This window comes from Pantherophis guttatus, chromosome 1, assembly GCF_059756535.1.
Source record: "Pantherophis guttatus breed Tessera chromosome 1, ASM5975653v1, whole genome shotgun sequence".
NCBI classification, from domain to species: domain Eukaryota; kingdom Metazoa; phylum Chordata; class Lepidosauria; order Squamata; family Colubridae; genus Pantherophis; species Pantherophis guttatus.
In genome coordinates this window covers 189897038-189923706 of record NC_142063.1, presented here as the reverse complement: position 1 = coordinate 189923706, position 26669 = coordinate 189897038, and the positions used below count along the sequence as shown (strand labels likewise).

At 39.0% G+C, this 26669-nt stretch overlaps 1 protein-coding gene across 1 annotated transcript; it reads right to left on the bottom strand.

Moving 5' to 3' along the window:
* Positions 1-812: 812 nt before the first annotated feature.
* MCM3 (minichromosome maintenance complex component 3) lies at positions 813-26669 on the bottom strand. The gene is made up of 17 exons (XM_034432519.3): positions 26314-26669; positions 23741-23853; positions 21459-21667; positions 20481-20611; positions 19921-20159; positions 19115-19223; positions 17654-17807; positions 16842-16973; positions 14104-14312; positions 13148-13322; positions 12811-12937; positions 11568-11718; positions 10580-10720; positions 9310-9413; positions 8464-8555; positions 3552-3624; positions 813-2235 (listed from the first exon to the last, which is right to left on the bottom strand). The coding sequence occupies exons 1-17, from the start codon at positions 26395-26397 to the stop codon at positions 2037-2039; spliced, it is 2442 nt and encodes an 813-aa protein (XP_034288410.2). The 5' UTR covers positions 26398-26669; the 3' UTR covers positions 813-2036.

Sequence of the window (26669 nt, the reverse complement as noted above, 5' to 3'; positions counted from 1 at the left end):
CGGAGGTCAAAATTAGTCTCTGTGCAGGTCAACAATATAGTATTTGCTTCTCCTGCCAAACTGAAAGCAGATTAGAATTAATTCAGATTCAGCAAAAGAATTTCAGTGCCATGCAAAATAAGTCTAAATTCAAAACTTTTGTGCAGATCGTTTCCAGGATGTATTGGAGGGCAAATAATCTTGTGAAAGTATAAAAATAGCTTATTGTGTCCATAACAATATTATTTAAATGTATGCAATAAATAAATATCAAATGCATCGCCCCTGAATTCTTACATGAATTTACATTTTACATGTTAGCCTTCAGAGAACTAGAAGATTTCAAACTGAAAACACATGTTTTGTTCTGTGTTTCGCTTAGTCAAGTCCTGAGTAAAAAAATGTCTAGAAATTCAAAGTAGGCTGCTGGAATATTTAATGGTTGAAAACATGATGTATGAAAACTGCCATAAACAATGCATGTCTTATATTTATGTAATTCCATGTATTTAAATAATTATATAAAACTATTTATATAATTTGTATTACTCAAATATTATGGTCTTTTAGGACATTATTTGAAGATCTGAAAGAGATGGAAATATAAACTGACAGTATGTAACAAAACAGAACTCGCTCAGAAATGTTCCCTTTTCTCTGCTGAACATCTGGTCACCCATCATTTTTACAGCTTTTTTAAACATCAAGCTCATCATCTCCTTTCAACCAGTGTCTCAACTTGAACCACTTGGAAAGACCTAGATTCATGCACACATATTTAAAGGTTTTAAATTGAGACTGGTAATTGTACTCTCAGGGGGAAAAAAACAGAGGATATTTCAATCAATTTTATTTTTGAAATGTGATTTATAAAAGGATAGTACCATACAACCTTTTATTTAATATTTAAGCTCACTGAAACTAAATTTCAGATACTAAGCATTGGAACTGCTCCGTATATGTCATGTTTTGGTATACAAACAGAATTCATGGAAAATCTGTTGTAAGATCAAGCAATGTTTAGAAATAGGCTGTTTTATTCTGTATTGTAATGTGCAATGCAAACATTAAAAAGCAAAGCTTTTTGCAATCTTGATATCATAAAAAACACAGGGGCTTTTAATATTTGCAGAAATGTTCGCTAATTCTATGCATTATACTTTTGTGCATGAAAAAAACGCTGAGGCAGAAAGACCCAGCCTATTGCTTTCCCATTTGCCCCTTATCAGTGCTACATTGCATTCCAGCTAGCTTCTCTTGCTTCCATTTGGAGGAAGACATGGTAACTCAGCAGTAAACTAAATGCTCATTAAGAACAGGCCCACTTTCAGAATGCTGGTGCTATTTTCCCCAACAGATAAAAGTTCCTTCTGATAGAAAAAGTTATTTTCACATTATACAATCTATCAAAAACATTTACCTAAAATTTAAAAAATATAGTTCAGGGTAGTAGGGCTTGTTATATAAAAGAGGAGATATGGTACATGTGAGCACTCAACTTATTCTAATTTTAACTTTGCAAATACATTTTTATTACCACACTGGAATTTATAAATCTATCACAAAATGAAAGGAGCATTATAAATTCATTGGTAAAATGATGTGACAAGGCTGAATGTTTAGAATAGCATTACTGTACAGTGGTAGCTATCTCCCTGACCTGGGTGCTTTCCAAATGCAGAGATAGAAATTCCCAAATTTCTCAGCTGTCTGGAGAATTTGGGAACCGCACATCAGAATATTTAGAACAAACACTAAAGAAAGCTGCTCTATACAATGCAGATATTTTTACTAGGGGAGCCTGCATGTATCTGACAAGCAGGTGGAGCCAAAGCACTTTTTAAAAAATAAAACCTGAAGTAGGAAAATAACAAAACTGTCAAGACTTTATTTTCCCCACCCCATAGTTTAGTTCAGAGAAATTTGAATTTGGTATGGAGCAATCAGCTAAGCCAAGATTTCTGGACAAACTCTATTGATGCTGCTGGGAAGAGGTTCCATTCACACCAAGCATCTAAGGGGAACGTAGTAAGTCCTTCTCCTCTCTAAGAGTTGCTCTAGATCAGAAAAATTATATCATCAGACATCATGATCTGGTTATCTTCTTGCATCTGTTCCAACGCTGCTTTGACTTCAGCTGATGAAAAAGGAGTTGGGTTGTCCCGGTTGATGGATTCCAGCAGGCTCTTCAGATTCACAGACTGTGCATGGGCAACTCTGAATACTTCCAGGAGGGCTGCCTTGAATGTTTTAAGCCTATGCGAATATAAGAACAAAGTAAGGATGCTTTGAAGGAAAACGCTGCTACTACAGTGAGTGAATGAGAGCAAAAAGCAATGAAAGGGAATGAATAGGACAAGGGAGAAAAGGTCGAGGGGATCAATCAGTACAATTTCAATTTCAAGTAAGCTTTGGAGTGCACAGAGATACAATTTTACCAGCTGCCTGCAACTCTTTAAAGCAACTGCATCTTTAACTGGGATCACACTGCAGTGTGAAAGATAGCTGCACAGTCGCAGAAGACATGCTTCAGAGCCGGGGTGTCAAACTGGTGGCCCGCGGGCCAGATGCGTCACACGCAGGCCACGTCCATCCCAGCTCAAAGGATGGAAAAAATGTCGTGGAACATCACATGACAGCAATGTGACACGGTAAGTTTGACACCTGTGCTTTACAGGGTTGCATATCAGATTCTGTATACCATATATTCCAAATTACCCCTTCCAAAGTTATGCACGGTCCTTAATAGAGCCTATTTGCTGACTTCTGTATAGTCACATGAATACCAAAAACATTTCATTTGAAACACACTGTTTTCATCTATAAAGACAAAATAGGAAGCTGCAGTCTTCCTATTCTACAGTCTAGAATGTTCTATTTGATTGAAAGCTTATTTTGAAGATTTCACATAACATCTCATGATTTGTAGATGCCATAAATTGAGTTTGCTGGAATCAAACAAGTGTGCAAGTTGAAAGAGTCTATTAAGAACATAAACTCCTGGTTCCATTCAGGAATATAAACTAAGCCATTCATTTAAGATCATCAGTGGATCCATTAGACTCTCAACTTTACTTCCCACTTTACTCCTCTTTCTAATTGACCAGCAGTAGGTAGATGAATATGAGGGAGGGAGGCCTGGCTCAGAAGCAGTAAATCTCCTCAATGGTCTGTGGAGTGCAAGTTATCATACATTATTTGGGGAGGGAGATGGGAGATAATAACTGAAGTAGGGGGATCTATAGCATTCAGTGCTGCCAGTTTCCATCCCCTCTGGTACCCAGGCTGCCTGATTCCCTGGAAATAGCAAGGATAGGAAGGAGTTAGCTACATGTGGACGCCCTGGCTGTCATATACAGAAACAGGATTGTCCGATGTTGGAATACTTTTGGAGTGGTCAGAATACCTCTTTTGAACTTGATCAGAATGATTATTTTGAACTTGAAATTGTGTTTTTCAAGGTCAAAAATAACCTGTTTGGATTAAGTATGTTTTTGCACATCACTATTTCAGATCCTCAAATCTCATTTCATTTTACTCTTATCATGTAAGAGTCTTTGCACGCTTCCTACCTGGACTCGGGCAACTTTGATGTCCTTTCATCAGTGCTTGATGCTTCAGGAACCTTGGAGGGGTGTGCCTGAACTAAAAAAATGTAAAAACAGGAAAATGAAATTAGTTACCAATTGGCATTAACTGATTTGTACCTTCTCTAAAAGAAGCAGACACTGTGGTCTACTGGGGAAGATATTAAAACAAGATTATTATTTATTGCTAAAGTGGAAATTTGAGCTAAGCATATTTGGGTTCCACTTACTGAACGGTAAGATGTGGTTTGCAACTTACATGAAACACAAGCCTATCCACTGTTATTTATAAACTATAGAGGACTGCACAAATTCTATATTATTCCATTTAATTATATTGTTAAACAAATCAATTTAATGTCATGTTCAGTTTATTTTTACCCAAAAAACACAAAAATAACCCCAAGATACACCTAGTAAAATTGCTGAAGAGATAAAATAACAAGCATTTATTGGGTTTGGCATTTTTAAGATTGCCAGGACCATTTCCTTATAGCTGATTAATCTTTTTAATATGCTCATAGGCTCTGTGCACTTGAGAGCAGTCCCATACCAATTTTCCTTAGAATAAGATCCACTGATCACAGATTAATGTATTTCTTTAGAAATGCAGAGGATTATTTCTTCTTCTCTTGATGAGCAGCACCTTTTCCTCCTCTGCTCAGAAAAACCAATCTTTATAATCAAAAGTTTATCAAACTTTTATCAAGTTTATCAAGTTAAAAAATTAATACCAACTAAAAAAAATATAAAAAGTACAGAGGAAAAAGAGAAAGAAAAAATGTTATAAAGGGGGAAAAAGATATATAAAGAAATGACTTCTGCCCCACGGCAAGTATGATTTCAGTAACTAATCACCTTCTCTAATATTTCAGCCAAAGATCTCTTCCTCCTATATCTTACATTTCATAAAACCTGATCATTCAATCTTAATCAGCAAAAATCTATTAAGATTTACAGAAGTAACATATATATATTAACCTTAATCAGATAAAATCAATTTCATTTCCTTTTCCTTTTAATACAGTAATTTACCATTTTCTCAAAAACTACAACAAAAATCCTATATTTTATCTCTTATCTATAAACAAATCTTTAAAACCTCATCATTCAAGCTTGTCAAAAATACATTAACCACCAGAAAGAGCAATGTAGTAAAAATCTTAATAGTTAATCCCTTCAAATAATGTCCCATATTCATTTATTTTCTCTTTCTCTCCTCTCAAATGGCCTTACAAGTTTTACAATGTCTTTACTTTCAACACCATAGCTTATCACTGTCCCCAAAAATACAACGAAAAACTCTTCTTCCCATTATCTTATCTTCAAAAAAATCTTTAAAGCCTCATCATGCAGTTCTAGTCAAGAAAAACCTGTTGAGAGCTACTAGAAAGAACATCATAAATATTTTAACCTTGATCAAATAAACTGACTTCATATTCTCTCCTTTTATTTTTAAAAGTCTTGGTTTTTATTCTCTTTTAAATAAAGTTCTAGGAACTTATTTCTTTTCATTTTCTCTTCTTTTCTTAGGAATTCCTTCATTAGTTTAACAAGTCTCTTTTGCAAGTTCAAGATAAGAAAGTTGTCCAAGTCACTCTTCTGATTTATTATTTGTGTGTCCCTTTTAGTTACTAAGCCATCAGCTGGTTTCATTTGTAAATAGTGTGTAACAACCTTTTCCATATCATTCTTGTATCTTGTCATTTTTAAATCCATATCCAAAGCAATCTGAGTTCTCAAACTCATCTTTATATTAACAGAAATTTCTAAGTGTGCTGTTGCAAACTATCCTTGAATTCTTCCAAAGTTAATACACTTTTCTTCATTCTGCATTAGTAGTTCTCTTCTCCTTTAATTATAGTATTTAGTTCCTGCTGGTTGCCTCTACTGTCCAGCCTCTTACCATGTTTTTCTCTATTCCACCACATTTGGATAGCCCACTGTGATGAAAGTTGTCATTCTGAAGCTTCTTAATATCTCAGAAGCAGTTAACAAGCCATTTACAGAAGTAATTAAGAGAGGAAGCGGATAAACCCAATGTCCATTTGAAGGCCCTGAACTACAACTTGGGCAAACCTGATTTTATTTATTTTATTTATTTATTAATTTAATTTGTATACCGCCCTTCTCCCAGAAGGGACTCAGGGCGGTGAACAGCCAAAATTAAAAAACATACAAATACAAAAGTTAAGATAATTAAAAAGAATTAAATCACTAGCTTCCCAATTTAAAACCCCCAAATCCATAAAATTTAAAATCCCAATTTAAAAACCATTTAGGCTAGGCCGGCTTGATGGAATAAAAACGTCTTCAGGGCTTTACGGAAGGTACGGAGCTCCGGGATCAATCGTATTCCAGGAGGCAGCTCATTCCACAGGGCGGGTGCCCCCACAGAGAAGGCTCTCCCCCTGGGGGTCGCCAGCCGACATTGCCTGACCGACAGCACCCTGAGGAGCCCTCTCTGTGAGAGCATATTGGCCGGTGGGAGGTTATCGGTAGCAGCAGGCGGTCTCGCAAATACCCTGGCCCTAAGCCATGGAGCGCTTTAAAGATGAGAACCAACACCTTAAAGCGCACCCGGAAGACCACCGGGAGCCAATGCAGCTTGCGCAGGAGAGGTATTACGTGGGAGCGCCACGTCGCTCCCACAATCATCTGCGCGGCCGCATTCTGCACCAGCTGGAGCCTCCGGGTGCTCCTCAGGGGGAGCCCCATGTAGAGAGCGTTGCAGTAGTCCAGGCGTGACGTGACCAAGGCATGAGTGACTGTGCACAAGGAGTCCCGATCCAGAAAGGGGTGCAACTGGCGTATCAGGCAAACCTGATAAAAAGCCCCCCTGGCCACGGCCGTCATATGCTCTTCTAAAGACAGCCATGTGTCCAGGAGGACGCCCAAGTTGCGAGCCCCCTCTGTGGGGGTCAGTGACTCGCCCCCAATAGCCAGCGATGGCACCAGCTGGCTATACCGGGACGCCGGCATCCACAGCCACTCGGTCTTGGAAGGGTTGAGCCGAAGCTTGTTCCTCCCCATCCAGACCCGCACGGCCTCCAGACACTGGGACATCACTTCGAGGGCATCATTGGGGTGGTCTGGGGTGGAGATGTACAGCTGAGTGTCATCAGCGTACAGATGGCATCGCACCCCAAAACCACGGATGATCTCACCCAGCGGCTTCACATAAATGTTGAACAGGAGCGGCGAGAGGACCAACCCTTGCGGCATCCTGCAAGCAAGGCGCTTCGAGCTCGACCTCTGCCCCCCTGCCAACACAGACTGCGACCGGTCAGAGAGATAGGAGGAGAACCACCGCAACACGGTGCCTCCCACCCCCAATCCCTCCAGCCGGCTCAGCATGATACTATGGTCGATGGTATCAAAAGCCGCTGAGAGGTCTAACAGGACCAGAACAGAGGAACAACCCCTGTCCCGAGCCCTCCAGAGATCATCCACCAATGCGACCAATGCCGTCTCCGTGCTGTACCCAGGCCTGAAGCCGGACTGGCACGGATCTAGATAGACGGTTTCATCCAGGTACTGTGGGAGCTGTCGCGCAACCACACTCTCCACAACCTTCGCAACAAAGCGAAGGTTGGAGACCGGACGGTAGTTTGCCAAAACGGCCGGGTCCAGAGAAGGCTTCTCGAGGAGAGGCCTCACCACCGCCTCTTTCAAGGCGGGAGGCAAGAAACCCTCACTCAGAGAAGCATTTATAATCCTCTGGAGCCAGCCTCGTGTTACCTCCCGGGTGGCTAGTACCAGCCAGGAGGGGCACGGGTCCAATAAACATGTGGTTGCGTTTAACCTCCCCAGAATCCTGTCCACGTCCTCAGGAGTCACAGGGTCGAACTCATCCCAAGTAACATTCTCAAGACCAGCCATTTTCTTGGCTCCCCAAGCATTAAACCTGCCAGTCTTCCCATGGAGGTCACCTATATGGAGTACTATTGGCAATTCCAGGTGTCCCCCCCCCATTTATCCAGAGAGGAATTTCAAGGTGCCAATCCATTTGTCGGCTCCTTGTTCTGCTGCAGTCATTGGCTCTGTTAAAAGCGAAACTGTCTTTAGTCCACCATTGTTTCCATGGATATCCCAATCTTTCAGAATCTATAAAACCTCTTGGGAAAGGCAGCAATAAAGGCTGACTCACAAGATATGAAGATGGTATGATATTATATAGCTACCCTAACCCTATGTGTATGTGTAGGATATGTGTAGCTACTACACATATCCTGGACAACAATAATAATGAGTAATGAAGATTTAGACTACATCAAGCCATATATATCATTGGATTCTGTGATTGCCATGCTAAAACTATTTCAGTTTGAGGATGTCATGCATTCAAATTCCTTATGGAAAAAATTCAGTTACTGTAGGAAGGATTGGAGATATTAGAAAGTAAGGCTGGCTAAGAACAAGCTGGATATATGAAATAAATACAAATAGTCCTTATTTAGTGATTGGCTTGTTTAGCAACTATTCACAATTATAATAGTGTTGAAAAAGTAACTTTGGGACCAATCCTCACATTAATGGTATTTTCAGGTCTGTAAAGCAAAGGATAGTTAAAGTAAGATTGTAAAGCACAGGTGATTTCACTTAGCAATCCTTCACTTAATGATCAAGTTGCCAGTCACAATTGTGGTTGTTTTAACAAGGACTACCTATACTGGTTAAGAACTACATTAAAAAATCCAAAAGAATGGAAACAGAAAATCTATCAGGCCTCTGAAAGATGTGACCAAACTGATGAAGACCGTCAGATATAAACAAAGCCTTTCCAAACTCCAGAGTACTTTAAAAGTACAAACTCCACTGTACTTTAAAATTCATAGCAAAACAGACTTAGTTTGCCTGAATCTATTCATTTATCAGTCTGAAAGAAATGACTTACTTTCTGGCATTTCTGCTTCTGTATCACTGAAGTCATAAGGATCATGTGTTTCTCCTTCTGTGGGTGATTGCTCGCTGGAATCTGTCTTCCTTCTGTAGAAGGACATCAAGTTAATAGTAAGCCTTTTAATTAATGATCTTCAAAATATATTCATTTAGAAGATTTATACAGCCATTTAACTTGGATGATTGCAACTCAACACAACATACACCAAATTAAAATCTATCCCAAAATATGGTAGTTGAGAACCAAGCAATATCAACACAAGGCAAAATCCAGAAGTCAATGTATCAACAATATGACACCAGGGCTCACTAATCATACAGTCTTGTCTCCCAGATGTGTTCATCTATTGTATTGCCCTAATATCTAGGAGAAAATCCAATTTTTTTAAAGCTTTCTGTTGGCTAAATATTATTCTTTGGGGCTGATGAAAATGCATTCCATTTCTTCTAAAGAGGCCATTCTGAACAACAATTATGGATAATGCCACCCATTAATAAAGAGGAAATGAAGTCTCTACATCTGTTTTGTAACAGGAAATAGTTACTAATCTTAGGATTCTCAAGTACCACGTGGTTCAACAGTATTTGGTGTTAGTATGCAAACCAAGAACAGGTCTTAAAAGCATAACCAGATTCCAAGGTTAGAAATATGCAGCTTCAGGGAAACAACTCAAGTTAATCCCATCTGAACAGGCTGATGAAAAAGACCAATTATTCAATTCCATATTAACCCTAACAGTCTGTTTGCCCTGTCTGCAGGATCAAGGATTTTTTTTTTTTATTAAGGATTTATTTTAAAATCTTGTTTTTTAAGTTCATCTATAACACTTTTCTTATCTACCTCTTTTTCTGTCTTTCTTCCCTTTCTTGGGACATTTCACCATCTGTTTCTTCTTCTGGGTCCTCTTCAGTCTGCTTTTTCCGCTTTTTTTCTTTTTCCAGAACCTTTGAAAGTAGAGAAACCAAAGAGTCCATATCTGGGCCAATCAACGGCTGCTCAGAAGCCTAGGGTGATCGGAGTTTCATAGAGGAAGACAAGAGCCAAATGTTTCTTCCTCCAAGGATGGGAATCCCTAATAGTTTTAAGTATTGATTTCAGCCTCAAAAGAAATAAAACCATCCAGTATTTTAGTTTCAACAGACGTAACTGCCATAAAAACATGGCATCTCCCACAACAGGATTAAAGCTACAAAGAAAAACCTCAAAACAATTACTAGAGAAGTATTGCAATCTCTTTAGCAAGTGTCAGAATGTTGCTGATGAAAGTGAATTGTAAGTTTGGATCAAAACCAGATGGCTATTCACACACTGTGTAATCCTGTCACAAGGCTGCCTACAGCACAACCTCCATCTCTTTCATAAGCACTTCAGACACACCAAAGAAGTAATTAGTCATTCATGATGGGTATAACTTCTACAGACTCTTACAAGTCTGGGCTGCCGGCAATGACTGAAAATGAAACCAATGACCTACATTGGCATCCAAATAAGGAGAGGCAGATTCCTGTACATGCTCGAGTGGGACAGTTCATGCCATCTCTTCTTCTCATATCCTTTGGCTTTGGTTAATTTTATCTACTGATCATGATATAAATTGGGGTATTACACATGACAAGTAATAATATCAGTAACATTGGTTGAATACAGGTAATCCTTGATTTACAAGTTTATTTAGTTCAAAGTTACAAGAAATGTGACTTATGGCCATAGTTCACAGTTATGACTTTTGTAGCATCCCCATGATCACGTGATCAAAATTCAGATGCTTGGCAACTGGTTCATATTTATGACCATTGCTGTGTCCTGGGGTCATGTGATTCCCTTTTGCGACCTTTCGACAAGCAAAGTCAATGGGGAAGCCAGATTCTCTTAACACTTATTACTAACTTATCAACTGCAATGATTCACTTAACAACTGTGGCAAGAAAGTTGTTAAATGGGGCAAAACTCACTTAACCAATATCTCAAATACAGAAATTTTGGGCTCAATTGTAGTCGTAAGTCGCAGACTACCTGTACTGAAGACACTTCTACATTCAAATATGCAAACCAACCACTATTTGGGGTCAGCCCAAATTTAATTTTTTTCTTACAACTCTTGTCTACTTACTTTTTTGAAATAAGCAAATTGTACCAGCTCTACAGCAGCTTTGGCATCCTGCTTCTCGATTATTTTACTCATCCTGGCTTTAGCGTGTGCAGTTGAGAGCCGGATCAATGTCTCTAGAGTTCGGGCTGTAATAGGGGAAGTCTAAAAAGAGCAAGTAAAAGTCTTAATGCTTTTGAGGATGAAAGGATGATGATTGAGAAGATGATCAACATTCAAACTGTTGTGCGCATGTACAGATGTGACCATGTTTGGTGCAGTACAACAGTTCTTTAAGACTGGATCCTATTCATGGACTACAGACTTACCATTCATACAGGTAGTAGATTAGATTGGAATTCTATGAGATTACTGTGTATAAAAATGGGGAGCACGCCCCTCGAATCCTGGCCTAGCACTCTACAACAGGGGTGTCAAACTCGATTTTGAGGGCCCCATCAGAGTTGTGTTTGACCTCAGGGGGACAGGGTGGGCATGGCCAGCTTGATGTCACTCATGTTGGGGGCACCTGTAGTGGCCCGAGCACTCTGCCAGCAAAAATGGGCTCCCGAGCTCCGTTTTTGGCTGCCACGGCCTCCTGCAACCCTCTGCCAGTGAAAACGGAGCTCGCAGCCCTCTGGCAGAAGGTTGCAGGAGGCTGTGGCAGCCAAAAACAGAGTTCGGAAGCCCGTTCTCACTGGCAGAAGCACCGCAGGCCGGTCCTTTGCTGTTTCCAGGGTGCCCCCCCGGGCCAGAACTAAGTACCCTGCGGGCCAGTTTCGGCCCCCGGGCCTTGAGTTTGACACCCCTGCTCTACAGCATGCTAGATGGCCTATTTTATGAGCCTTTCCAATGTACAGAGATCATGAAATCTGCAGCATTTCTGCTTCCCTTATTCCACACAGGTGATTTTCTGTCGAAATGATAAAGGAAGATTTCTAGACTGAATTATGATTCTTAAAGCAGTGCACATTGCAAAGGAAAAAAAAATAGAGCTTGATTCGTGACCTACCCTGGCATTGTCAGAGCTGATCTGCTCCTGACTGCGAAGGGAAGAATATTCCTGGGCTATGAGGGCTGCTGCTTCCTCAGTCAAAACTGGCTTCAACATCTTGGCAAAATGAATGTACTTCCTCATGAACTCCATGCTTACGATCTTCTCTCTGAGTTTGATCAAACAAAATCCATAAACTTCCATTTATTAGAGGATAACAGGAGTCTAATTGCCACCTCTGGGGATTCTTGGCTGGGAATCACTGATTTGTAGCTAAACTGAAACAACATGCTGTTGGCAGATACTGAGAAGCAGAGATAAAGACAGATTCAAAACCAACAGGTTGACTTATCCATTAAGAGAATGTGGCTGCTGGAATTATGCTCCTTGATACTAGTCTTAATATCCTGACAGTGGAAATATAGGATGCAACTATAAAGTGATTCCTGAACTCACACTCTGTCAGACCTGCCTCAGCTTGGGCCTCTAAGTAAGAACCAGAGTGGATAAAAATTGATGATTTAAAAAAATTTTTTTTTTAAAAAAAAGTCAGATTTGTTTTAATTTAAATCAGATTTTTTTTTTATTTTTATCAAATTTATTTTAATAAAATGCTTTGGAGTAAAAATCTATCTAAAGACAGTTTAGGCTCTGCAATACTGAGACTGTCGGTGAGTCAACAGCAGGTCAGAGGAGTAGTTGCTGCGGGACAGAGATGACAGTTGCTCTTTAAAAATTATGTTTTAAATCAAGTTGATTTAAATCAAGCCTTTTTACTAGTGATTTAAATCGTGATTTAAATTGTGATTTAAATCAAATCCACCCTGGTAAGAACTATCCTTTACACCATCGGATTGAGAAAGGTATAATTTACTAGAAGCCAAATGAAATACAGTAGTGAGAAGCCAGAAGTGAAAATAATGCGCCAAAATCCCAAGTGTAACTTTTTCCTCCCAAAAGGTACCTCCCACAGTTGGTCCCCTCATGTCCAATTAAATTTAAATCAAAGAGATGTTTTTAGAACAGCCTCCTGAGGGATGCAGCTGCGCTCCATTCCCGAACAGTTGACCATGGGACTGCGTTTGGAAAGGAATGGTGAACTTTCATTCCCGTGAAATATACTCCCCTCCCACCTGGTCCCCAGAGTTCATGGCAGACTGGCACCAAAAGTTCTTGAAGTGTAGTAGTGGTATCTGACAGAATCTCTCTTCTTCCTGTGCATGCACTCTTTGATAAGACACTGAGTGAAGGAAATACTTACTTCCGCCTCCGAGGTCCATGCAGTAGGTCATCGTGCCTTTCATACACTTGTAGCTCCTGATCTTCCTCCTCGGTAAAGGAAGGGTCCTCAGTTGCTAGTAATTCAACTGCACTGCCTAAAGGCATGGCTAGAAAAGTAAGGGAAAATGTTTCCTCATAACAAATGTTATCTAGAATATATCAATTTAATCAGTAGATTAAACAACACCTTGTCCATTGCAACATATAAAATAATCTGATCTTTGTGACTTTTAAAATAAGCCAGAATAGTTTTATCAAAGATCATAGAGAATATGTTTGACCCAGTTGACAGATTTCAAGGAAGTCAAGGAACTCACCATCTCCATCCTGTTCACCAGCTGCTCTATAACGATGCATTCGCAAGACATGGTCTGAGATTTCCCGATCTTGTTCTGGATCCATTTGATCCAAAACAATGAAGAGCAAATCAAATCGGGACAGCAAAGAATCCTGAAGGCCGATATTATCCATGGGAGTTTTGTATTGGTCATACTGCAAAGATGCAGGGAAATGTTAGTGAATTAGCAGCTCTTAACTGTAAACAGGAGAGGCAGTACTGCTAGAATGTTAAGGGGAGGGGGGGAGGGAAAGAGAGAGAGAGAAGAGAGACAGACAGACAGACAGACCAAAATCCAAATCTTGTACTGCTTCAATATTATACTGTTGTTTTGAGCACAGCAGATATAGAGCAAGGTCAGTCAAAACTTGTTCTTTAGCAAAACAGTCACATAATTCAAAATTTTTATTTTCTGTCTCTCTTCTGCATGCTACACAAGAAGTGATTTTTGTATATGCTGTGCAGTTTATCTTTTTTCAGTTGGGTTTTTAATGTAAGCACAAATAGACTTTGTTTTATTACACAGACTAAATACATTTATGAAACTATGCGATACATGGAGCTGAGAAACATTCAATAACAATGCAGTATGTAATAAGCAAACCCCCCCCCCAAAAAACAATGGAATACAGCATTGAAAAAGGACAGACAATATTCCAGTAGGATTCCAATCTTCATAGATCTGGATTACCAAGTGCAAGGAAATAGTAACATATGGACTAACTCTGGAGAATTCAATGAAGTATTGCTGTGTGCCACAAAAGCAGGCATGGAAACATATAATCAGTTGAAATATCATTCAGGCTTAAAAAAAAATCCTCAGTTTCAGAACTGTGGGCCCACAGTAAGCAACTAAACCAATATGATATCAACTAAAAATATAATGACAGAAAGTTGCCACCTAGCTTATATGAACAAAATCTTTTCCACGCTTACCCTTCCATAGACTGGATTTGCAGCAGCTAATACACTGCAACGGGCATTGAGCTGGGCCTGAATGCCTGCTTTGGCAATAGTAACACGGCCTTGCTCCATCACTTCATGGATAGCAGTACGATCAATATCAGACATCTTATCGAATTCATCAATGCACACCACTCCACGGTCAGCCAAGACCATGGCACCAGCTTCCAGACAACGTTCTCCTAAGGATGGGGAAACAAAGAGAGGGAGAGAAAGTATATAAAGGTTAAACAGAATGCTCCCATGCGTTTCTAAGTCAGGGTTGGACTATTAAAATTCTCAAGGTACGTTGCATGTATTTTTAGAGGGGTGAGCCCCGTGTGGCGGGTCATAAATCACATGTCCACCAGTTTCCAGTTTCAGTCTTTCCCAGTTCCACGCATGTAGAGGTCGTAGCACTCAAGCGAGCCGGTGATGGTGAGAAGACACAAGTCCACAATGTCTCTGCGGCTCAAGCCCAAGGTCCTAAGTTCCATGCCTGATAGTTCATAGAACAATGCCCGATTTGAAATGATTATAGGAAGATGTTGCACCAATACAGAAGGGGTAAAAGCGGCCCAGCATTGGATGTCAAATGATGTCAGGCTGTTTGTATTTTGAGACCTTGATGTCCCAAGTCTCGCTCATTTGGTAACCGGTGACGACGGAGACATCCATGATCCATAGCTGATTCACTGTGGTTTTATGAATGAAGTGCCGGGTGGGATGATTGGTTTGAGACATGAATGGATGCTTTGTTTGCGCAAAAGTTGATCAAGACATTATAAGATGCGATTATGACATGTACATCCCCACATGTGTCACTTCGCAAACTTGCAGGACATGATTAATTGTTTCAAGGATTCGGCAGGCTCTTCTGAAGAGTAAACTGCACCTCAATTGGATTCCCCTAATATATGAACAGGGGAATACTCGAGTGGGGCGTAATAGCCATTCATAGCTGGCCACATTGATATTCAGGGCATTCAGCTCTCGACCATCGATTGAATTCGAAAGCGCAATCTTCTACTTTTCTTGCACTACTGTAGCATTAACTCTGCATGGCTGATTCATCAAGCGCCTCTATGGGCCGAAAACATCTTGGCGCTGCAGAGTTTGAAACAGCGTGGTGGGATGGGATACAATCTTTTCAAGCCGGGTCCCCTGAAGCAGCGGGATTAAAATGGATAAGCAAGATACCCTCAGGCCTCCATCTTTGATGGGCAGCTGCAGCCATCGTCTTACCGCCACCCAGATCAAACAGCCCAGTTTTTTCAGCGTATTCCTATGCACATGAACCAGTATGAGCTCGTGCATAAATTTAGAGACTAAGTATGTTTTCAATAGCTTAAGCTGCAGCTGTAGCTTAAGTGGTGCCTGCGAAAGCTCTTGGGGAGTAGATAATTCAACCTGCCAGTATGCTTGGGGATTACTCTGCCTTTTCAGTTAAACTGGAGGCCAAGATAGCGAATTGAATTATCCGGCCCAAGAGGGTTGATGGTACTTCCCTCACAGTTGTAGGTAGTTGGTAAAAGGGCCATCCACTTATGTTTGCCATCTTTAACGATAGTAAGGCCAATAGACTTCTTGGCATTGAGTGCCATACCAGCTTTACGGAGGCTCCAGACAAAATAAGGTTTTCTTAGAGCCTGGTGGACTTCTCTGCTAATAAGACTAGATCGTCGGGAGAGGCTATGCTGTTGGCCATCAAAGCATACCCAACGTGAGTAGTAAAACTTTAACAATATCTTCAACGACCATAGTAAAGAGGAGTGGAGATCGAGGGTCATCTTGCTGGACTCCCCTGCCGCAGTGGTGGAAGTTCCTGCAAGTTGCACGGTGGACCACTCATACATAAGCACGTTTCTACTACTGCTCCATTCTCTGAAAGAAATAGTAACATTTTCCCATCTCCTACAAAAAAGGCAAGGTAATTCTAAAGTTAACAAACCTCCCCCCCGTACAATCATTTCTCAAAACAGTACCCATAATCTTTCCAAAGTAAAATGATTTAATTTAAAAAAAAATATTTTTAAAAAAGAAAATATCTTGTTGCTTTTAAATCTTAATGTGAGATTAACCAATTCTAGCAAAGTTTCAGGTATTATAGGAAGGTCCTGGACTATCACATAATTAGAGCTAGGTGGCTAAAAAACACGACAGTCCCTGATCATGATGCTGCAACAAAATGAAGGTGGGTTGTTATTGCCGCCCACTGGGGTGAGTTTCATTTTCCAATCTGACCTAAAGTCCTGGAGTTCCTGGTACTTTCCTGTTCAATTCCTAACCAGGACTAACCCTACTTATTTTACAGTCCAAAGCATGACAGGATTTTGAGCTATTTCATCTATAATATACATTAGATGCAATTATGAAGGATTTGATATCTTCACTCTTTTATGCTAAATAATATTCTACTCACCATACCAGTAGCAGTCCAAATGACAAATAATAAGAGGGAATTGTCTTGCCTGCCCATTTCAAATTTAGCCCAATTCACTCTGGCTAGAGATTTAATTTGTTAGCATAATACTGCATCCCGAGGCCACTGTTTTACTTATACCTCAAGCTCTTTGTTCGCTGCTATTCAAATTTTTAAAATAGACAACTCATCAATAGTAGGCATAAATTGAATCAATCAATCCTCTTGGCTGCAGTGAGATTGTCAGCTGCTTTTTCCCTTGACTGTACCACCTGTTCCCTTTGCACATCATTTGCTTCTAATTTCTCACCAGTTTCCTGATCTGTTGTGACAGCAGCAGTCAAGCCTACTCCAGAAGAACCCCTGCCAGTAGTGGGAATGGCCCGGGGAGCTGTACATAAAACATAACGTAACAACTGAGACTTCGCAACAGAAGGGTCACCTGAAAATACAAGAGACACAGGCTGTTTAGAACATAGAATCATAGACCTAGAAGAGACCTCTGAGATCTTCTAGCCCAGCCCTCTGCTAAAGACAGGAGTCTTATACCATGCCAGTCAAATGGTTGTCTAGTCTGTCTATCTATCTATCTATCTATCTATCTATCTATCTATCTATCTATCTATCTATCTATCTATTATTGCAATTTATATGCTGCCTTTCTCCCAAGGGACTCAAGGCGGCTTACAAAATGACAATTTCCAATACAAATCACAATAAAATTAAATTAAAATCAACAGCCCAATTAAAACAGTTTAAAATTATTGTTGGAAACCTCTAGTGATGGATCAACCACAACCACAGGAAGCAATCTATTCCATTGCTTAATTGTTCATTGTCAGAAAATTTCTCATTATTTCTAGGTTGCATCTCTCTTTGACAAGCTTCCACCCATTACTTCTTGTCCTACCCTATGGTGAACTAGAGAATAAGTCAATCCCCTCTTCTTTGTGACAGCCCTTTAAATCCTGGAAGACAGTTATGCCCCCCCAATCCTCTTCTTTGATAGATTAGACATATCTAGGTCCCTCAAATTCTACATAATTGCCAGCTATACTCTCCTATTATAGGATATGATCAGTGTTTCTGGAACATTCCAAATATGAGGCCTCCATTACATACCAATCAGTAGGATATTAATGTCCCCTCGGAGCCGGCTTCCATTCTCCAACACTTTTTCGACTCCTCCCAGGAGCATACACAGAATTGCCTTCTTGATGTACTCATGCCCATGAATGCTGGGAGCCAAAGATTTTGAAAGCTGTTCAAAAACATCCTTGATGCAGGAAACAAATGGGATAATGTTGAAGCAGAATATCCACATAGGAGTAAAGTCAAAAAACAGTATGAAGAAAAGGGGGGGGGGTTACCCTATTATTTCATAAGCATTGCTTCATCAAAAATTAAAATATTTCATGCTACCTCAAAAATGTGAACTTGGGGTAGAAAGACCAAATTCATTTCTTAACAGTTTGCTATTTCACTGAAAATTATATGTATTATATTCCTCTCACTGTTTAGCCATCACACACAGGTTATCTTGCTACAATATGTAAACTACTTGAGGGGCATAATTTTTTTAAAAGGCCAATGGAAAGAAAGAACCCTAACATTAAAAGAACACAAGGTAAAATATGTATACGCTCCAAAGAGAAACAGGTGTATATGCATATGGTATGTATAGTAATGTAACTAAATTTAAGCAAGAATGGGCCCCATAAATACTGTATGTCACACAGCAAGGCAAACGCAAACACTGGTGTATCGTTTCTAAAATTTATAAATGCCGAAAAACAGTTGAAGTTCAAAGAAGGGGGAAGACAGAAATCAAATATTTATCTATATTATTTTTAGTTGTTTAATCCTTTTCTGTTTATTAATTACCAATAATACAATGGAAACTTATACTTTTTATATTGTAACAGTAATTCAATGTGTTTTGAGGTCCTGGAAATCAGACAGCTGTCAACCCTGAAGGTGACCTGACCGGAGCCATCTTGGAGCTTTGGTGTTGCCACATTGGAGCTGAGGTTTGTAGCCAAAATAAAATACTTTCTCTTGGGAACCAAGGACATTCTTACACCTGGACTGTGGAAGAAGGAGTGAGGTTACCAGGCAACCAGACAGTGTCTTGATTAGACACGTGACGGGTTGTTTGGGGTTGAGGGAAAACTTTCTCTTTTAATTAGGTGAAAACCGTGGGAACCTTCAGAGTCGGTTTTCACCAGATTTGTGCTAATATATCTCCAATAAAGCTATTCTTTGAGGAATTTATCTGCCTCAGAATTTTGCTTGTTATGGGTCTATTACTTGGAATCCTGACATTAGTATATAAATTTAATAAATTATTTGTCTAGCATGGTCAACTGTAGTGAGCATGAATTTAATAACCTCAGGTTTTTTGTCCACTTATATATTCTGAAACTTTTTTTAAAAAAAAAAAACTAAAATACAAACATACATACTTTTAAAGTACTTTTAAATTAATCATATTTGTACTTTAAGACATATCAACACTGAGTACGACAGACCCTAAATTTCTATGAACATGTGTAATGAGTCAAATGCCAGCATCCAGTTTACCTTTGAGTGCTGTTTGCTAAATTTTTTAATCTTGCTAACATCTCTAGATGAATATTCAGGCTGGACCTCCTTGCTCATTTGCTTTACTTGGCAAGCAATCAGGATGGTCCTGGAAAGAAAGAAACCAAGACAATCACTCTTTTTCCTTTTATGTTTAAACATTTCCCTGCAGCTTCATAGGAGCACTAATACCTGTAATATGAATGTTATTAGCTAAACAATACCAGATTAATTTAAGACTTCTACTGCATTGAATTTCAAGAGTAACCATTGTGGGAGGAATCTCTGGCAGATTCTGATGTTGAGCAGACAGTCCAACATGAAGACCCTATAGCTGTGTATAACTAAGGCAAATATTTAAAAAATAACAATCTTCCAAACACAATTTTTTTATTTTTAAACTCAGTTTAGAATGAAAAAAAATTCTTTAGCATTATTTTATGTAGATGCCATCTTCACTGACAGACCAAATTATTTTCCTGAATACAAGGTTTGAAAGTCGCTGGAAAAGCAGATTTTAAAAAGTCAAATTTTTAGAAGGACCACAAAACAAAAGCAATGAGGACCCAGATTGTGGGGGCAATAAGCTGACTTTGTATAAATATACAAAAGTATGAAGGCTATTGCTTAATGCATTGTAAGCCGCCCTGAGCCTCCGGAGAAGGGCGGCATATAAATTAAAGCAAAAAAAAAAAAAAAAGACATTGTTCTGGAAAATGGTTTTGTTATAGGAGAGCTTGATGCAACATGGGTTTCAAGGCTTGGTACACCAACCAAAAGCCAATAGGGCAGCTTATGCTACTAACCGAAATGTCCCTGAAGTGTAGCCACCCTTCTTGCTTGGCAGACAACGGAAAGTCCCAATGATCTGTACTCGGTCTCCTGGCTTTACTTTGTCTACCAAGTCATCATCTAAAATAATGTCTACAGAGCGAGGAAGTTGTCCAGCTGGTGCTTTCTCTGGCATCTCCTGGATTGTGATGGTTTGATGATCTTTGTAAGTTGATAGGCCAAATTCTGTCTCGAGAGGATTGTTTTCTTCATCCTACAAAAAAGCACTTTGTTTTTTTTAATTAGTTTTTAAAGTTTTTTTTTGTTTACTTGCTGAAAAAAAAAGGGATTTGAATTTATATTCCCCATATAAATATGCTACCCAGATTACTTGAATTCCTGAATACATGCTGTCCCAGCAGCATTATTTATATTCTAAAGTGGTACATAGCATTAAATACTGAGCACCAAATTTGATGTTGAAGAATATTTAACTATATCATGTCTATATCCTTCTAATATCTTTTAGAATTCTTTCATAATAGTCACAACTTTTCTAGGAGCTTTGAAAGCTTTCTGAATCCACACAGCTCACCTTGGTGGGATAAACAGCAGAGGATGGAAAAGCTTCCAGGGAAGTCAAATCTGTGTATCGCCGCTCAATGGTTTTCTTGGTAGCAGGGCAGTAATGCACACTTCGAACAACCTTTGGGCGCACCAAAGAGCCTACATGGGGATAGAAACAAAAAAGCATCTGGAAATAAAGAAAAGGGCTAGCCAACCTCAGTCTGAACACTCACTTCAGATGTTCCCATGCTGGATTGCAAAACATTGCATGTTTATGTTGATGTAACATACCAGGTCTTTTCACATTAATTGCACACTCAATCCCATTAGATTTGTTTTAATATATTCTTAGACTACCATTTTAAAGATAACAGCTGAGTCTTTAATTAAATGCATTGCAATCAGCTCTAAGACTTTGAAAAATGTAAAGATATTTAACACAAGTACTTCCAAATGATTATTTTGAATAATATTATCAACGGCATAAGAGCCGAGGTGGCGCAGTGGTTAAGAGTGCAGTACTGCAGGCAGCTGACTGCTAGCTGCAGTTCAGCAGTTCAAATCTCACCAGTTCAAGGTTGACTCAGCCTTTCATCCTTCCAAGGTGGGTAAAATGAGGACCCAGATTGTTGGAGGCAATATGCTGACTCTGTAAACCGCTTAGAGAGGGGTGTAAAAGCACTATGAAGCGGTATAGAAGTCTAAGTGCTATTGCTATTCTAATGCTGAATGTTTAGCTTTACTGGAACAATTCTTACTTAAGTATCTATTTCACTCTGTTACAAAACCCTGGAGAGAAAGCCTGTATTCATGGAGTACATTGGATAATACTGTATATTGTTAGCGGGAAAGCATATCCATTCCTCCACCCCCACCCCCCACCCAAAGATTTGTAAAACTGGAAGAATTACTGCTTTTTAAACAGAATCATTCACCAATCATATTCCACCCATTTGGAATCAAAAGCTGCTTTGAACAGCTTTTAGTGCACAGACTGCTTACTCACATTTTGTAACAATACCCTCCACACAGACAATACAGCTGAGAAACTGGGATGTCAACGTCCGAGGTGTCACATGTTTAGATCCAAAGCTGCCTTCTAACCCAATATAAAAATCTTCATACTGCTTTGAATATGTAGCATCCACAGAAGCAACAAAGTCTTTCAAGGCACGCTGGAAAGCCAGCAACTCCTCAAAGGCACTGTTCAGCAAACTGCAACAAAGATGAAAAAGAGTTTTAACAGTCCTATCAGAAAAAGCCTATATCGTAACAGGAAAACAATTCTCATTAAAACCACCTTATCAAGAATTAACAATGTCGTTAATTCCCAATGTTCCTTTCAAAATAAAGATTGTATTGAGTATGCTAACCACCTTTTAAATTTTCCTATACTGCACTTACCTAGAACTTTTACTATCACCCTGAGTCATAGTTAAAGATCAGAAATTAGGCCCTCACTTGCTCAATGACAAGCATCAGAGAAAGTCTAGCCATAAAAACACTAATTTTACAAAGCTAGAAAGGATATTTTGATTATCACTGAGAATTATTATTTTTTTAAAATTAAAAAGGTTTTTTTTTATTTATTAAACATTTAAAACATTGGACACAGTGTAACCATACTGGTCTTAACATATCCATACATATTCTTTCCATAACAACAAATATAATTGCTATTTAATATACAATGCTGCTTTGTTCTTATATACATATCCCTTATCTTCATTTACTATCTATTTACTATTTGTTTACTATTTAATTTATTAACACTATCCAGTACTAATTCTACAAACCCTAAATCTTTTTTGTTTCAACTCCTTTTCTCCTTTCCAACCAATAATACACATTATTTCAGATTTTATAGTATTCTGTCTCATTCTTGCTTTTGAGTTCTAGTGTCAGCCTGTCCATTTCTGCACACGTCAAAATCTTCCTTGTTATTTCTTCTTCCGGGGCGATTTCTTCCTTTTTCCAGTATTGTGCATAAATTGTTATTTTCAATAAGACCAGTACTATAGAAAATTTTGTTCATAGCATGTGCCTTATTGTATAAGAAAAGGAACATATAGATTAATGCCCAGATGGATTAACATGTAACAACAATATTACAACTGTTGACAACATTCCAAGAATAGAAATAAAGATATGGATGCTCTTTTAATGCTTTTATTATTCTATGCACATCAGTGAAATTGGGGAATTAGAAAAGCCTGGTTACAGCAACTGCCCAACTTTATTTGCATTCAAAAACCTCCGAGTTGGCCTTGTTTGTACATGGACTGAAGATTTCCAGCAAATTCTCTGGCAGTATTTTACATACTGAGAAACCAAAAAACTCCTAGAAGGTGACTAGTCCCTAGGAGTCAAATTCACCACAAGACCAACTTCACCATTTTATTTTGCCATCACACAAGCAGATTAAATTTCCCAATTTGTTAACATAATCCAAATGATCTAGCTTTGACATTTAAATATTTCACAGATATTGTATTAAGGACTATTCTTCTGCTTCTTATTTATAAAAGCTAAAATCTCCAGGAGATTCTTCAAATTGAAACTTCATTTCTTCAAGTCACTGTCTAAAAACTTGACATTAAAATAAGACCTGAAACATGGTAAAAGCATTCAACAATCTTCATGTGTAAGCAAAATTATCTCTGCAAATAGTCATTCCTTCCAATGATGGAATTTATTTATGCAATAAAACTGCCATTAAATAACAACATTTTGTCTTGGGATGACATAAGGGCTTATTTTATCTTTAAAGTAGATTACATAAAGTTCATCAGGAATATTTAACAAGGAATATTTAACAAGACCAGGAATATTTAGCAGGGGCTGGGGCAGCCATTGTCTTAGAATCAGAATAAAAGGCACAACTCAGAAAAACTTTCTGTAGCTCAGGGGTGTCAACCTGGAGGTCCGCGGGCGAGAGGCATCATGTGCAGGCCACGCCAACCCCGTCTCCACAAAGGCAAAAAAGTCTCAATATGTCATGTGGCGTGATCGAATTTGGCACCCGTGCTGTAGTGATTCAATTACACCGTAATTACCAGAAGAGAGATGGGTTTGTACGTACAGACTATGATTATTGAGAACTTTCCTTGTTTGGGTCACAAAGAAAATAATGGTCCAGAGTGATTCCAAACACAAAACATGATTGCCTCCAAAAACTCCTAAATGAGACAGGGACTGGAAGACATACATAAGCTACCTAAGGTTCATTTTCTGGAGAAATTTGGGGGGCAGGGAGGACAAATATTTTGCTAACATTCATATTCTTACCGACTGGCTCTTTTCTCATTCTTTCTGCGGAGGTCATTGATATTCACAATCAGACGATGCCCATTGTCATTAATCATGTCCCGGACTTTACTCTGGTAAATTCCCTGATCTTCCTGGAAGGAGGGTAGATAAGAACTGTTTAGACAATATTAATTCATTTATTCTGAAAGTGAATAAATTCCACTTCCTCATGGTTTATTCAATGTTCTCTAAATGAAGCTGGATTGAGTTTCCTGTCATTATTCTCAGTGATACAAGTTGAACTGGATGGAGAATAACTATCACGATGCTTAAAGTTTTGTATCAAGTTTATTTAGTGAAATTTTATCATGCTCAAATTTATTAAACTAAGTACTTTCTCTTTCTGCAGTCACTTTAATAAGACTATGTACTATATTGCACCTGTCTACAACTCCTTAAACCACTTTTTCAGCATAATACAGCAGCTGCATACAACAGCCACACAAACCTTTGGAAAGATGCAGCTGTTATATGGAATGGAAACAGATGCTATACTTGTATTCCTGCATGTTTTTTGCTCTTGTTCTACACAGATTGGTCACCCAATCAAAAAAAGAAAAAGAAAATAAAAAATGTATAGAGCAAACTATATTTGCATTCACTGGAAGAAAGATAATAGAATTCAAGATATCTACAAAAAAATACATGGAACATACAGAAGTGAACCCGAAAAGCTATTGACAATAAATGTCCCATTCACAAAGCTCAGAGGACACCTTTCTAATAAAAGTGCACAATTTTCCTAATTTCACCCAAAAAATGAAACACTACTACTAAGCAACTCTTCAGATTTTTAAAGGTAGCTTTACAATTCTAAATAAAATGAGGACTCTCTACTGGTCTGGAACAATAAGTGATAAAGAACTTCCAACATCACAACAGTTATTCCTCACCCGGTTCAATTTGTATTTACTGAAGACAATGAGGAGAGACACAATTTCACTTTCACTTACAGAAAAGCATTGAATAAGCCATGTGCAGCTGGAAGTTCTCTAGGCCCTTAACCACGGAAAATTCCTGGGTTCACTTATTCTCTCTCAGTGAAAAGAAGGAACTCTCCATATAATGCAAAATAAATAAATAGAGGGTATACAGGTAGTCCTCGACTTATAACAGTTCACTTAATGACTGTTCAAAGTTACAATGGCCCTCAAAAAAGTGACTTATAACCATGTTTCCCGCTTATGAATGTGATAGCATCCCCATGGTCATGTGATCAATATTCAGATGCTTGGCAACTGATTCATATTTATGACTTTTGCAATGTTCCCGGGGTCATGTGAACAGCTTTTGTGTCTTGACAAGCAAAGTCAATGGGGAAGGCAGATTCACTTAACAACCATGTTATTAACTTAACAATTGAAGTGATTCACTTAACAACTGTGGCAGGAAAGACCATAAAATGGAGCAAAACTCTCAAATGTTTCACTTAGCAGTGGTAAGTCAAGGACTACCTGTATTCTATTACTTCAGTAAGCCCTATCCAGATCTTTTTCTCTTTTAAGAGAAGGAATGCGTTTCTTCTTTCTCACTGCCATTATTCTAGAGCAGGGGTGTCAAACTCACGGTCCACAGGCCAGATGCGCCACACATTGCCCACGCCAAGTTTAGCAAAAGGGGAAAAAGTTGCGATACCTCAAGTGACGCCACCTTGACGACATGAGTTTGACACCCCTGTTTTAGGGAGTTAGGATTCCACATGAATTTAAATGGCAGTTCAGGTTGCTTTGGTCTTAAGGAATTTATAACATTCCTATTCTTTCTCTTGTGTGTCATATTGTATATGTTGTGTATCTTGTATACATGTTGTGTTCTTGTGTATCATGTTGTTTAGGTGACAGCAGGCACTTTTCAGATGTTTTGGATTTCAACTTTCATTATTACTTCTATAATTAGCATGGGCAATAGAAAAAGAATCAGGGGCAGTTTTAGCTAAAATTTGACTAGCAAAAACAAGATTTTACAAATTTACAATCAAGTTCAGTCCCTCATGATTTTATTGATAAATTTAAGTGTTAGCCTACAGCACAAGTATTTCATAGAAGTCCTGCATCCAAGAGTTAAGCATTCCAAACCTAAGCCTTTATCAGGTTAGCCTCTATTGATTGCTCCCTTCCACGGGACTGGCCTACCATGGAAGACAACTGTATGAAAGAGGATTAAAACAACGTGTTTAAACTATTATTAAGCAGCTAAACACCATGACTTATTTCATCCTTCGCAAATTATTTGGGGCTGTGGAATTACACCCACATATTCTTAATGAAACAGACTGAAACTCATCAGCTTAAGTGCTACTTCTTCCATAGGCTGTAATAATACAACTTCATCAGAGCAACGGGCTTTATCTCCATTAGAAAATAAATAATCTAATCCCATTTTAACTCCTCACGAAGTAGACTCTACCCATTATTTGGGTAGAGAAAAGTGCTTTTTCTGAAATGATCATTACTCCATTCCTCCCACGACAAGATCTTTCCAATAAGCATTTTTACCGCTTAGCAGCAAGACTATCGCCTGGATTAAGCACAAGCTCTCCGACTCCTGCTCACCTCATCATCCAAAAAGTCCAAGTAATCTCGCTGAGCTTCTCGCAATTCAGCATCATCTAAAGTCGTTGGCGCGGGCGCTGCCATCTCAGACTCGAGCTCAATTCCTCCCTAGGAATTGCTTTTGCTTCTACGCCTAAACAGGCAACCTCGCTACAGCTCTTCCTATTACTCTATTTGGCGCGAAAACCTGACCCTTTTTTCCCGCCAAACGACATGGCAACTCCGCCGTCTCCCCGCCCCCGCCGTTTCATAGTTATTGCACCCAGCGACCAATAAAATCGCGCACATTTTACTCTTTACTTGCGCGAACGTTCCGAAATAATCGCCAATCAGGCGACAGAGGCGGCTATGCGGGT

Bases quoted from the DNA above. Each gene is read 5' to 3' on its own strand.
- MCM3 (XM_034432519.3), bottom strand. From the start codon at position 26,397: ATGGCAGCGCCCGCGCCAACGACTTTAGATGATGCTGAATTGCGAGAA. The intron at 14,313-16,841 runs GTGAGAAATTAG...CCCCATCCTTAG, and splicing joins CACAACAGATCAGGAAACTG to GAGAACGTTGTCTGGAAGCT. The intron at 3,625-8,463 runs GTAAGTCATTTC...ACATTTTTTTAG, and splicing joins AGAAGCAGAAATGCCAGAAA to TTCAGGCACACCCCTCCAAG.